The sequence below is a fragment of the Henckelia pumila genome, chromosome 4 (genome assembly GCF_033568475.1).
Source record: "Henckelia pumila isolate YLH828 chromosome 4, ASM3356847v2, whole genome shotgun sequence".
Lineage (NCBI taxonomy): Eukaryota > Viridiplantae > Streptophyta > Magnoliopsida > Lamiales > Gesneriaceae > Henckelia > Henckelia pumila.
In genome coordinates, this window is record NC_133123.1 from 192,907,383 (window position 1) to 192,919,728 (window position 12,346).

At 30.8% G+C, this 12,346-nt stretch overlaps 1 protein-coding gene and 1 long non-coding RNA gene across 6 annotated transcripts; both read left to right on the top strand.

The window, feature by feature from the left end:
- Positions 1-4,252: 4,252 nt before the first annotated feature.
- LOC140866362 (pathogenesis-related leaf protein 6-like) lies at positions 4,253-4,826 on the top strand. Its single transcript, XM_073271340.1, has one exon. The coding sequence runs from the start codon at positions 4,274-4,276 to the stop codon at positions 4,760-4,762; it is 489 nt and encodes a 162-aa protein (XP_073127441.1). The 5' UTR covers positions 4,253-4,273; the 3' UTR covers positions 4,763-4,826.
- Positions 4,827-6,387: 1,561 nt separating this feature from the next.
- Positions 6,388-9,748, top strand: LOC140863966 (uncharacterized). 5 transcript variants are annotated; one of them, XR_012144079.1, is made up of 8 exons: positions 6,391-6,671; positions 6,770-6,851; positions 7,567-7,642; positions 7,721-7,771; positions 8,174-8,347; positions 9,049-9,102; positions 9,350-9,375; positions 9,506-9,748. It is a non-coding gene; the product is annotated as an uncharacterized lncRNA (long non-coding RNA). The 5 variants fall into 5 exon arrangements; XR_012144080.1 differs by having other exon boundaries at positions 6,816-6,851; XR_012144077.1 differs by having other exon boundaries at positions 6,388-6,675; positions 6,770-7,642.
- The last annotated feature ends 2,598 nt before the right edge of the window (positions 9,749-12,346 follow it).

The following is a 12,346-nucleotide window of genomic DNA, read 5'->3' on the forward strand; positions in this document are numbered from 1 at the left end:
CACATTTAAAATATTTAAAATTTTAAATATTTTATCTAATATATTATATTATTTTACATAACATAACATAACAATTTCTGATCATCGGTTGAACCGGTTAGATCGAACTATTTTTGAAATATTGACTAGTTTAATTATCCATCTGATTATGAAAACACTAATTTTTAATATATTAGTTTCTTATTTTGAAATTTAAACATTATTACTACTCTTTTTTGTTATTTTATATATTTACTTTATTTTTTTATTTATATTGATATATTTTTATTTGAGTTGTGCCTTCAAATTTAAAATTGCATTCGATTTAAAAAAATTCTTATTTGGCCTTGTGTTTTGCTGACACAAATTGGGGATAGTCGGATTCTGAGACCCTCGGCTCCTCACATAATTAAAGCGGGTCCAAGACCCGGCTTATTATATATTTTTAAAAAATTTATATTTGTTATATTTATTTAAATTATTTTTAAATCTATAATCTCTTTAAATCTCTTTCTATTTAATTAAGACTCAGCCTATATTACTAACTGTTGGTCCGTTGGTGTGGCAAATTTTTTTCTTTTCTTTTGGTATAACCACCTTCTCAAAACAGAACATTTATAAAAAAAAAAAAATTGTGGGCAGAATGAGGCAGTTTGAACAGTTTTCTTCAACAACAACTTTCACAATTTGCACTTCACATATTCATCTTCCTCTTCCCACCCACATCATAGCATGCTCCAATTCCATCAAAGCTTTTCATGTTTCATTTTCTCCCGTTGTTTATTACTTTATTATGTGATTTTGTTACTTTTTATTATTTTCCTATTTATTAATCTTGCAGAGTAGTTTTCAATATCACTACTAGACTGATCTTCGACGACCAGCTTCAAATATTTCATGGTTTGCTTTATCTTATCGTCCTTTTTGTAACTTTTATTTAATTTGTTTTTAAATTTTCTTATCTTTTGTTTTGGTTCATATTTAATGTTGGTTAATTGGTTTTATTGGTTTTATCTCTATGTTCCTTTATTTGTTTTCTAAAAAATTAATCCTCTGTCAAATTTTGTTTGGGTTTTCATTTGTTTGTTTAGGAATTCACTAATTTTTTTCTCTTTGTCACTATTTCAAAAGCTACAGACAAATTAGGCCGAAAAAGGTTTATGGCATCCCTTTTGTTCTTATGTGCATTTGTGTCATCTAATTTGGTTTATCATTTGGACACAGTACAAAAGGATTCAAATTTTAAATGTATGAAATACTTAAGATTCGTTCCTATCTGATTCTAAAACTCTCACATTCACGGATCAAAAGGGAGTTACAAACACCTTTCAAATACATTTTCTGATTCGATCTCTTTGCATCGTTGCTCTTTCAAACACATGGAGAGAAAATAAATTCTTAATACATCAAGCGTGTTAGATCTATAAATTTTCTCAAAAATATTAGTGTTTCTTCATATTTCTGTGTTACTTTATGCTTATACTTTGTTTATGTATAAACATGTAGTGAAGGGAAATGTTTATAATTAAATGTGAAGATTGGCGTGCAACCCAATATCCCATTGTCATTCAATGTCGGTTTGTAGTTAATTAACGATTCTTTTAATTGTTCTTTTATTATTATTTATATATATATAATTATGAGAAAAGTAGTGATCTTTCTGTGTATTCAACAAATGAGATATTAGATCAATGCAGTTCTTGAAATGCAGGTGTTGTGTACATGCTAATGGATATAACCATCGGACTCATATATCGATTTGCACATTGGTTGGAGGAGTTGGTTTTTAAGAAGAGAAATGAGTATCCAACGTGAGACTGCTCTACTCATTGAAGAGTATGCATGATGATTTTATTTTTGGTTTTTGGTGTATAAACTATGTATGATTACAAACATTAAATTTATATCACATTTATAAAATATGCATGCAAGATTGTAATTTTGTGTTGTCTTACCTTATACAACCTATTATTATTGTTGTTAGGAAAGGGAGATCGATTTGTTATCCTTTAAGTTAGAAGAATATCATATGATGTCTATGTAATTTTTCTTTCTGTAAAAAAGAATTTCTTTGGGTTGGAACTCTATGATAAATTGGACTTAGTTCTCACTTATAAGAATATTTTTTAGCTCCGATTATCATGAAGTCAACTTTAGAATATATCTTTATTCAAATTTTTTATTACGTTTTCTTTTATTAATCGAAATTGTACATAAATTTACATCCAATGCTTAGACATAAATAGTTATTTATCCTATATATTTACTATTTATTACACACGCAACACGTGTGCTTCAATTGCTAGTAATTATTTAAAAAGTCCAGGGAATGGACAAACATATTTGTTTGTTCATTCAATAATTCAATAAAAATTAAAATGAAAAACGTATTCTCACTGAATTCCCATATTTTCTATTATTATTATTATTATTATTATTATTATTAGTATCCTTCTTGATATTTCTCGGTTTCTATACTCGTGCGGCACAATTTTAAACACTCTTGCTGTCTTGCATAACCACGTGTAACTCATGTGGGTATGTGTAAGTTGTAACTCATGGCTTAAACAAGGGAAATTTTAATTTTATACATATAATAAATTTACATGTTTTAAAGTTTAGTCATTGAACTTGTTAAATTTTGGTATTCATCCACAAACTTATATTATATATATATATTTATATTTATATTTCATGTCTTTTTTCACCTGTAACCATTAAATCCATCGAATATTGTTTATTTGATACCGATGTTTTTCAACATGGATCATGTGCTAAGGCCTGAGAATAAAACTTATATTATCCACACTAAAACTTTGATAATATACATGAAGAAAAACCAAAACATGCTTAATTACAAGATTAAAAATGTATTTTTATGTTAAAACAAACACGAAAACAACGTTCTATTTTCTACTATTTAATTAACTAGCTAGGCTCCGTTTGGACAAGTACTTATAAAATATTTTTATAAAATTAGTTTTTTTAAATTTTTTATAAAATGTTTTAAAATTCTTTTTAAGAATACATTTGTGTTTGGAACACTATTTTAAAAAACATTTTAAAATTTTAAAAGTAATGTTGTTTTGATTTTTTTTAATCTTTTTCTTCCATTCTAAAAACAATATCTAATACCACCTCTCAATTTTTCTTCAAAAAATATACTTGGAGAACATGTTTTAAAAAATATTTTTCAAAAAAAATTTTATAAATTTTTTGTCCAAATATATATTTTAAGTTTTTTTTCACTATAAAATACTACAAATATTTTTAAAGTACACGTTCAAACGAAACTAGTAAATTAAGCATGCTTTCACGAGGCAAGATCGATCTGAATTAAGATAATAGCATTTACCTATTCTATGAAGTATCCAGTTCTTCAAACAATAATGTTTTAAACCTTACTTTTGGCCAACGTTTTACACAAATAGAATTGAATAAACTCATTTTTAAAAATAACAATGAATGTAAAATTTACACGGGACAGACGCAAACTATTAGTTGATTTCAACTTATTAGGCAGGTCTAACTGTCATCATTGATAAAAAAAAAAAAAAAAAAAAAAAAAAAAAAGCTGATGTCTAAATTTTTTCAAAAAAAATTTGAAAATACTACAAGAACAATCTAATATATCTAGATCAAAATATAAATTTCCGAAATTTATTGTCGAAACTATATATATAACAATAATAGAATTTCATTTAATTGTATAGTTGCTGTCATGCATGTATTCTATCGTTACAAGTACATAGAATGGCAAATTAAGTGTATTGATGCAATATGGTGACAAAATTGATTTTAGTAGAACAATTGACTTGCGAAGTCCAATAATTATAACAAAAGTTTGAAGTAAATTCTTTTTAAAAAATGAATAAAAAAGGATTGTAGTAAATGACGATTTTTCAAAAAATAATACACGGCCAATGTTAAATGACACTGATTTACATAATTTAAATTCCATTGACTAAGTACTAAATTAGAACTTGGAATATATGCATGTTTGAATTGCTTTTTCCTCCTCTGGTAGGCTAGCTAGGCCACTATTTTTCCGGTTTTGTTCGTGCTGCCCGCAAGATACTACCCTGCGGGCAACATGTAACTCCATGATTGATCAAATTCAGTGGGTCCCACGTGGGGTTCATTGATTTTGGTCAATCATGATCCGCCACGCCACCCCCGGGGCACTATCCTGGAGGTAGTATCGACGTTACCCTATTTTCCATGCAACCTGGCTATATAAACCCTACTTCTCCTCCCTAAATCTTGCACCAAAAACTAAGTTCCAATATCAAAAATGAACATCCCCCAAACGCCCATATCCTTCCTTTTATTCATCATTTTCGCGGTATCGCAACATTTATGCCACGCCCAAAACTCTCCACAAGACTACCTGAACGCCCACAATGCCGCCCGCGCCCAAGTCAGAGTGGGAGCGATCACATGGGACGCAAACGTTGCGGCCTTCGCGCAAAACTATGTTAACTCAAGGCTCGGAGACTGTAACCTCGTGCACTCGACTAACCGCCCGTACGGGGAGAATATTGCCAAGGGAAGTGGTGATTTCACGGGAGTGGCGGCAGTGAACTTGTGGGTGGCGGAGAAGCCCAACTATAATTACGGGAGTAACTCGTGCGTCGGAGGAGAGTGCCTGCACTACACGCAAGTCGTGTGGCGTAACTCGGTGCGGCTCGGGTGCGCTAGGGGACGATGCAACAATGGGTGGTGGTTCATTTCCTGCAACTATGATCCGCCGGGTAATTACATCGGCCAACGCCCTTACTAGGGATTTTTCCCAACATTAATGCTTCTACAATATATATATAGCAACCAATGTATAAGAAGGAAAGAATAAGCTGGGAAATTAATGTATGTTCCCATACGTTCTTATTGGTGAAAATAAACATTTGTGCCCTATATATTAATAAAACATATTATCCATCATTTGGCAAAGGGAATTCGAATATATCCCTTTAATTTCCTTTTTTAATTTAATTTTCAAGATTATCGATAATAGATACTGAAAGTTGCTATATATACTACTCTACTAAATAATATAAAAATCATTTATATTAGCGTTGGGTCTTTAGATATTCACCGATGTTTAATTATTTACAAAATGTTTTTTTTTAAATCATGAAACTACAAATTAAATGTCCCTTAAACTAACAAAAAAACCAAACAAATATTAACAACATAACCAGAAAAAATTTCTTTTTTTGAAAAAATTAAAATAACGAAGCCATTAAACCAAATATTTATTTTACATAAATATCTGCTACACATGAAGAGTACTATGGTATAAGTAAACACAATTAATTAATTACAGTAAATATATAAGTGAAGGGTATTTTGAGTTTTGACTGTGACTTTAGTAGAACGATTTTGGTTCAGTACTAATTATTAAAGCAATGGCATGGCGATTGGCGGGTCTCACCTTCGAAATCGAGTATATTAGTTAATTTCGAATGGTATTTTTTGTATTTTAACGAAATTCTAAGGTTTCCAAAGATGAATTAAATGAAATGTTTGCGCAAAAATGTATAAATATATATATATTTTTTTTCTCATTTCAATATAAATTTTATGAATATTCTGCGTGAGATTTGTGGACTCTTTTCTGAGAATATTAATTAGTACTACATAGAAGATACGATAAATTGTTAATTTTGCTAAGCGAAACAATGAAAACTGATCTTATAATTAACTAAAAGCACCTATGTGAGAACTAAATAGACTAGTTTCCAAAAAACTCAGTGCAGCACAATTTATATAGACATTCTTGCAGAACCACATGATGTACTCGTACGTGGTCGAAATTAAGAAGGAAAATTGCAATTTTAATCTTTTAAATTCGTTTGTTTTGAATTTCAGGTTTATAATTTGTGAAAGTTTGGTTTCAAATTTTATTTGGGGTTGAACCCAAATTATGAGTTGAGCTCAACTTAATTAACTGGGTATATTTAAGTATTTAACTGTCATTATTGATTTTAATTTTTTTTTAATATATGAGATTTAAACCAAACATATATGCTTAGACTAATGATGATCGTTGGATGTGTGCAGTGGGATATGCGAGATCTCATCGACCAAATTATGAGGAATTTTATTTATACACACTACTAGAAAATTTGGATATAGTGACATTTTTGGGATGACATTTTTTATATAGTGTTGGCAAAACTACTTTTTAATGACACTTGTGAAAAAAAATAAATTTGATAAAATATAAATCATAATAAGTTATCTATAGTGACATTTTTATCATAATGTCATTAAATATCAACTTTTTATTATATCAATCCCTCTTTTATTTTCACAATTCCCTCCATCTTTTCCCACTAAAAACCATGTACACATTCAAACTCAAATAATATCAATTTCAATCTTTATTAATTCTTATTCTTTAACATCAATTATTAATTAAAACTTAGAAATGGGGAAAAAACCTGAACCCTAAGCCCCTTTCCCGTGGCCTCTCAATCCTAGCCATCTCCTACCTTTGGTTTTCGCCGCTCCGCCGCACGTAAACCACCGGAGAGGGTCCGACCACCTCTGTTCCAGCAACCCAAGCCTTAAAGCTTTTGATTATTTCCTAAATCGCAAGCAAGAAGCTTGAAATTAGACCCTGTTTCGCGACCGAAGCTGCGCGTCTTTGTCCTCACGAGTTCGTCCACTTTGTTAGCTGTTTTTTAGTATGTATATCCTTTTATCCTTGTTTCTCTTACGCGCACAGATTAAGATGGGTTTTATGTTGTGGATTCTTCATATTTTTGGATTTTAACATTTTCAGTCCATTTCTTGGAATTAATAAATCTTGATTGATTTCGAAAAACAAGGTCTCGTTTCTGATCCACGCGGCGTATGGAAGCAAGGTAACCCCCTTCTTGAACTTGTACTCGTCATGGAAGGACTTATCTGCTTCGATTGCATATATATCAAAATTCTTGATCTGCTTAGGATATTGCTTCTTAAACCAGCTGACAATGCTAGAACCGTAGCTTCTAGCTCCAACATCTATATACTTACCTTCGCTTAAAACTAATGTCCACCATCGAAGACAAGTACTTAATATTCTGCAAATTCTCCTTTAGTGTAATCCTAAAAAATATACTGACATCTTATTTATATGATCTCCGTGATACTGTATGATACCAACTAATTTTAAGATAAAATAGTTCTTTTTTCTTAATCTAGCGAGTGTTCATTGTTTATCGTTTTTTTCTTAATCTAGAAAGTGATCAATACATTGAGGCAAAGGATAGAAATGAATGCTCCTTATAATTAAGGAGGATTTGAGTACGTTTAAGCTTTGCCATATTGATGAAATTTGATTAGTGCACGTATAAATAAATTGGTATTAGATGTTTTTCAGGAACTGGGATTGTTCTTGTTGCTACATTAACCAAGTAATCTTTGCATGTTTTGTGAACATAAAATAAATTTCGTATAGACTTTTGGAAAAAAATATTTATCCAGAAGGGAACAATAAAAGCAAGCCATAGTAATTGATATACATGATTCTATTGAATATATACATATTTCTGTATTTCTGCCTTTTTGCGAGCTGTTTCCTGCGCGCACTTTTAGTCCATGTGCGTGAATGGAATCCAGTGGACGGACGATTGCTTGAACTCAAAAGTCCTTGAGAATCAGAAGCCCAGAGGTTGGTTCTAATATACATATGACACTGTTTGACCAAGAACGTCTCTTTTATTGTGCTTTAACTTCAACTTTGTTTTAGGTTAAATCAAAAGATTTGTTTGAGGATGACATAGACGACCTTGAAAAACAGGTAGTCCGTCCTTTTCTCTTCTGAAAAAAAATGTTATGAATCTAAAATATTATTTTCGGCTAATACTCTTCTTATATAGTATGACTAGTATCTGGTATTGATCATTGGTGACTTGAAAAACTTAATTTGTATCTTTGACACAACTACACGTGTCTTTGTGCTATTTTCCAAAATGGGAATCGAGACCCTGATGTGATAAAATTGCCGAAAAATATTCGCCTTCATTTATTTGGTTCTAAAAGAAGTTTGAGTCCTTTGCTTAAAAAGGATCCAAGTAATGGTAATGATGGCCAACGTTGTTGTATTTTAGATTAATATCGCACTGATTTTGGACATATTTCATTGCATTTAAAACTTTTTAAGAACTTTGAAGCACTATGTTCTGATTCTATGCGAAAAAAGATTGTGAAAATACAGGAGGCATTTTGATGTCAATCCGAAGGTTGGAGGCTATTTGCTGATCTTTTAGAAAATGCTGCCTTTGGATTGAAAATATTGACCCCGACTTTTTCGCATCTGTTTGTACCAATTGGTGTGTCTGCGGGAGCTGGTAGGTCCGCTGCAGCATTAATCCAGGTGAGTTTGAAAATTTGAAATTGCACAAAGATAACATCTATAGTCAGCGAGGTATTAAGTCACGTCATAATCAATTTGTTAACAATCAATCTATGATTTATTATCTTCCAAGCCCCGGCAACTGATTTAGCTTGTTATTGTTTAGCTGGCTAAGCAGCCAGGACTCTATCCTAATGATCTTAGGTCTTACCTGCATAAAAAAATGTTTTCTGAAACCTTGTCACGGTGTGCAATTATTATGTTCGAAATATTATGTTTGAAACAGTGCAATGTTTAATTAACTTGTGCCATTTTTAGTTCAATGCACTTGTTGATGAAAGCTGCGTGTATCTGTTGTGTTTTGTTACATCAATGAAACAATTGAGAAGAAAGCTGGCTAATTTTTTATTTTTCAAGGGAAGTATGAACTTATCAAAATAACATTCACCCATTATCATAAGTTTCTATATTTGTCTACTTGACGAACATAACTAAGAGAAAAAAAAAATAGTAGCTTTGAGACCATCTTATTAATGGGTGGGGAAACGTTTTCTTGATTCTCATATATTATTATGCATCTCCTGCAGTATTTTAGAGTTGCGGGCTAACATATCATTTCGATATCTTCTAATGTAAATAAATTTGGAATTGTCTTCATGTTGGACTATGCATGTGCTCGGTGTCTTTCATGGATAATTTGAGATCTCTTTCACCTATCACAGACAATCACAAGTTGTTTCTATGCTGGCTTTGCTGCTCAGAGGAACTTTGCAGAGGTAATGCCTACCATCAGAATTTGTAACTTGTTTTCTGGCTGAGAATTCTCATATATACAGTAGAAGAGTATATTCATTTTTAAAAAATGATTACTGCATTTACCCTGGTTTGGTTGAAGTTCTCTTCAACATTTACATCTCGAATGATTCTCTTTTTAAGCACCGATCTCAATTTAAGCACTTCCAATATGTTTTTTTTAGGTTCTTATTATATCATTTAATTTTAAACGTATAATTTTATTTGCAGTTGATGGTTGGTACAAATTTTATTAGGTAAGCTTATTCAAACGACGGTTTAATTCTCATTTGATATTGTATTCAATCATTTCAATTATCAATTGTTCACTTTACATTTTTATTGTTTTTATCTTACTTGTGCAAATATGTATTATTGTATTTGCAGGTATCAAAGAACGAACATTGGATTTTTATGAGGATGTGGAGGTTGAAGGTGCTATATGAATCAGTTTGCTGAATTTTTGCTATATTTTATTTTGTTATTAGCACAAAAACTAAATTTTGTGGTGTAATTTTTTGGTTCATAGCTACTTAGAAGTAAAAAGTTTGTAAGTTGAGAGACAAATAACAAATGTGACAATCATGTATAGCATTTTGATTTCAATGAAAATTTTATTTATGTTTTAAATTAATTTTATATTTACGAGAATAATGGTATCAAAATAGTTAATTGTTGACATTTTTTGATGTCTTGATAGGGCATCAAAATTTTATTAATGTGATTGTAAAACTGATAAAAAGAAATTTGAAATGTCTTTATAAATAGCAAATAGTTACATTTTTCAATGTCATAAAAATGAGTATAAAAGACATTTATAAATGTCACGATAGTCTAGTTGACATGACATTTTAAATTGACTTTATAAATTACTTTTACTGACAATTTTTATTGTTGTTATAAATAAACGTATAAGACATACATCAGTGTCATTAAAAATAACATTTTTTGACATTTTATGTTGTCTTGAAATCCGTAATTTATGACACTTTTAAAGTCCCTAATAATATTTTATCCTGACATTGCAAAATGTCACAAAGGCTAAGACGACATTAGAATAGAGGACATTTATTGTAAATGTCATCAAAACTTTAATGTCACTAAATGTTCCATATAAGGGCATTTATACGTGTCATTAGAAGCCATTATTCTAGTAGTGACATATAAAAAGTAGTTTAATTAGATTAAATTTAATTTTATTCCGTAATAATTTACCGATATTCTATTCCACGATATGGAAAATATCCTAAAGTCTAATGATCATTCCAATTCCAAACGTGTGGAAAACGGTAGCCGGATAATTCCAATTCCCCTCCACTCTTACGAAAAACACATAGCGATTCATACATACATATATGCATTCACACATACTTTTTGCATATAAAAATTGGCAAATTTTGTATGTTGCGCAGGCGTGTCAGGCACGTGAGTGCCGAAATGAAATAAAAATGAAAAATATAATCTAACTTCTAAAATCAAGCGAATGTGAGCCCCGATTTCATCGCCGATCTCAATTTTATGGGTTAGACGTCAAAGAACATAATGAATAATGAAGAAAAATCATTAATAGCAATTGAAACTTCAACATTACTACTAAAAATTTAAAAATGGCAAGTGTTTGCCTTAAAACAAAATAAAAGCTGCTGCTGGGAAGTTCGAGGAACTACGAAATATGACTGAAAATATGGTAGCGCTTAGTCGTGTCGCACCCAAATTACCCGACTCAATTCAGATAAATAAAATATACAGTATTGAGAGTATGGATCGTTTTCACGAGAAAAGTGAAATTTAGTGTGTTCTAAAATAAAATAAAGAGGGTTTTTGAGTTTTGAAATTAACTACTAAAAATTAAAAGCAATTTTAAATAAATTTTATCAACTAACATGCAAACTAAAAATATGAGAAATAAATAAATTAAGCAAGCCTTGGTATCGGTCGACTATACCCTTGAAATCATTCATTCGATCATCGATTATCTAAAATAATTAATCTTGATTGAATATTCACCATTGAAAAATTAATTCTTATTTCATCTTAATCTTAGTTAACTAGACACAAGCATTCTAAATTAACTCTTACCAATGAATTAACCCAATACAATCGATTAGATTTAAATTCACGATAGCCACTACAAGAAAAACGGCCAAAGACAACACTTTTTCCGCGTTGTTAATGTCCCCGAAAAAGCGTTGTCGTAGCCAGTGTTGTAAAAGACCACGCTCAAAGACAACGCGGAAAAAGCGTTGTCGTTTCTGGAAAAGACAACGCTTTTTAAAGCGTTGTCGTATCTAAAAACGACAACGCATTTTCCACGTTGTCTTTGTCACAAAAAAGTGTTGTCGTAGTTCAAAAGCTTTTTAAGCGTTGTCTTTTTTAGTAACGACAACGCTTTTTTCACCTACGACAACGTTTAAAAAGCGTTGTTTTTTCTCAAATAAAAAACAAAAAAATATATAATTCACAAACTTTCAATATTATCACTCAATATTCAAATTTTTTGAAAATTAAATATAATATACAATATTTCAATATTATATATTATTCAAATATAACAAAAATCATTCAAATATAACAAATAATCGAATTTTTCATGTTCATCTCGGCCATTTGCGCTATGCTTTCTGCCTCAAACCGGAGTCGGCGATCATACCAACTCTCAGAATGCTAAATCCATTTGGAGGACTGGAAATGTGCTGAACAATAGCAGCAAACAAGAATAACATTTCAAAGTCTTGGTTATGAATGTCACAATAAATCAAACATCAAAGAAGAAAAGTAAAATGGAAACAAATACATAATCCGCATACTGAAAATGTGCTCCTCATCATCCAAAAGCTCCAGCCCCGCATCATTTCAAGAAACCTTCTTTTCCAATTAATCACCTCTCAGGCTTGACGAACGTTTTGAGAGATAACTTTGTCTAGTAGTTTGAACCTGAAACTGCAAGTCTGAAGTTTCAGACTAGCATTCAACACAGAATACAATAAAACAGTAGTAGAGATAAAAAGTTCAGTAATGAAAAAATAATTATTCATAGCCACAGTCTAAGGCTTAATTTCAACTTCGAAAACTGCATATTTAATCCATATAGAAGAAATAATTATAGCATTCCTTTAAATCCAGATTCAAAAAAGTTTACGTACACATACAACGGATTACCATTTGAACCCTCGTGATGAGACTCATTCTTGATTTACCCCAAATATTTTCAACTGACTAGCTCTGTTC

Coding starts and splice junctions, on each gene's coding strand:
- LOC140866362 (XM_073271340.1), top strand. CDS start 4,274: ATGAACATCCCCCAAACGCCCATATCCTTCCTTTTATTCATCATTTTC.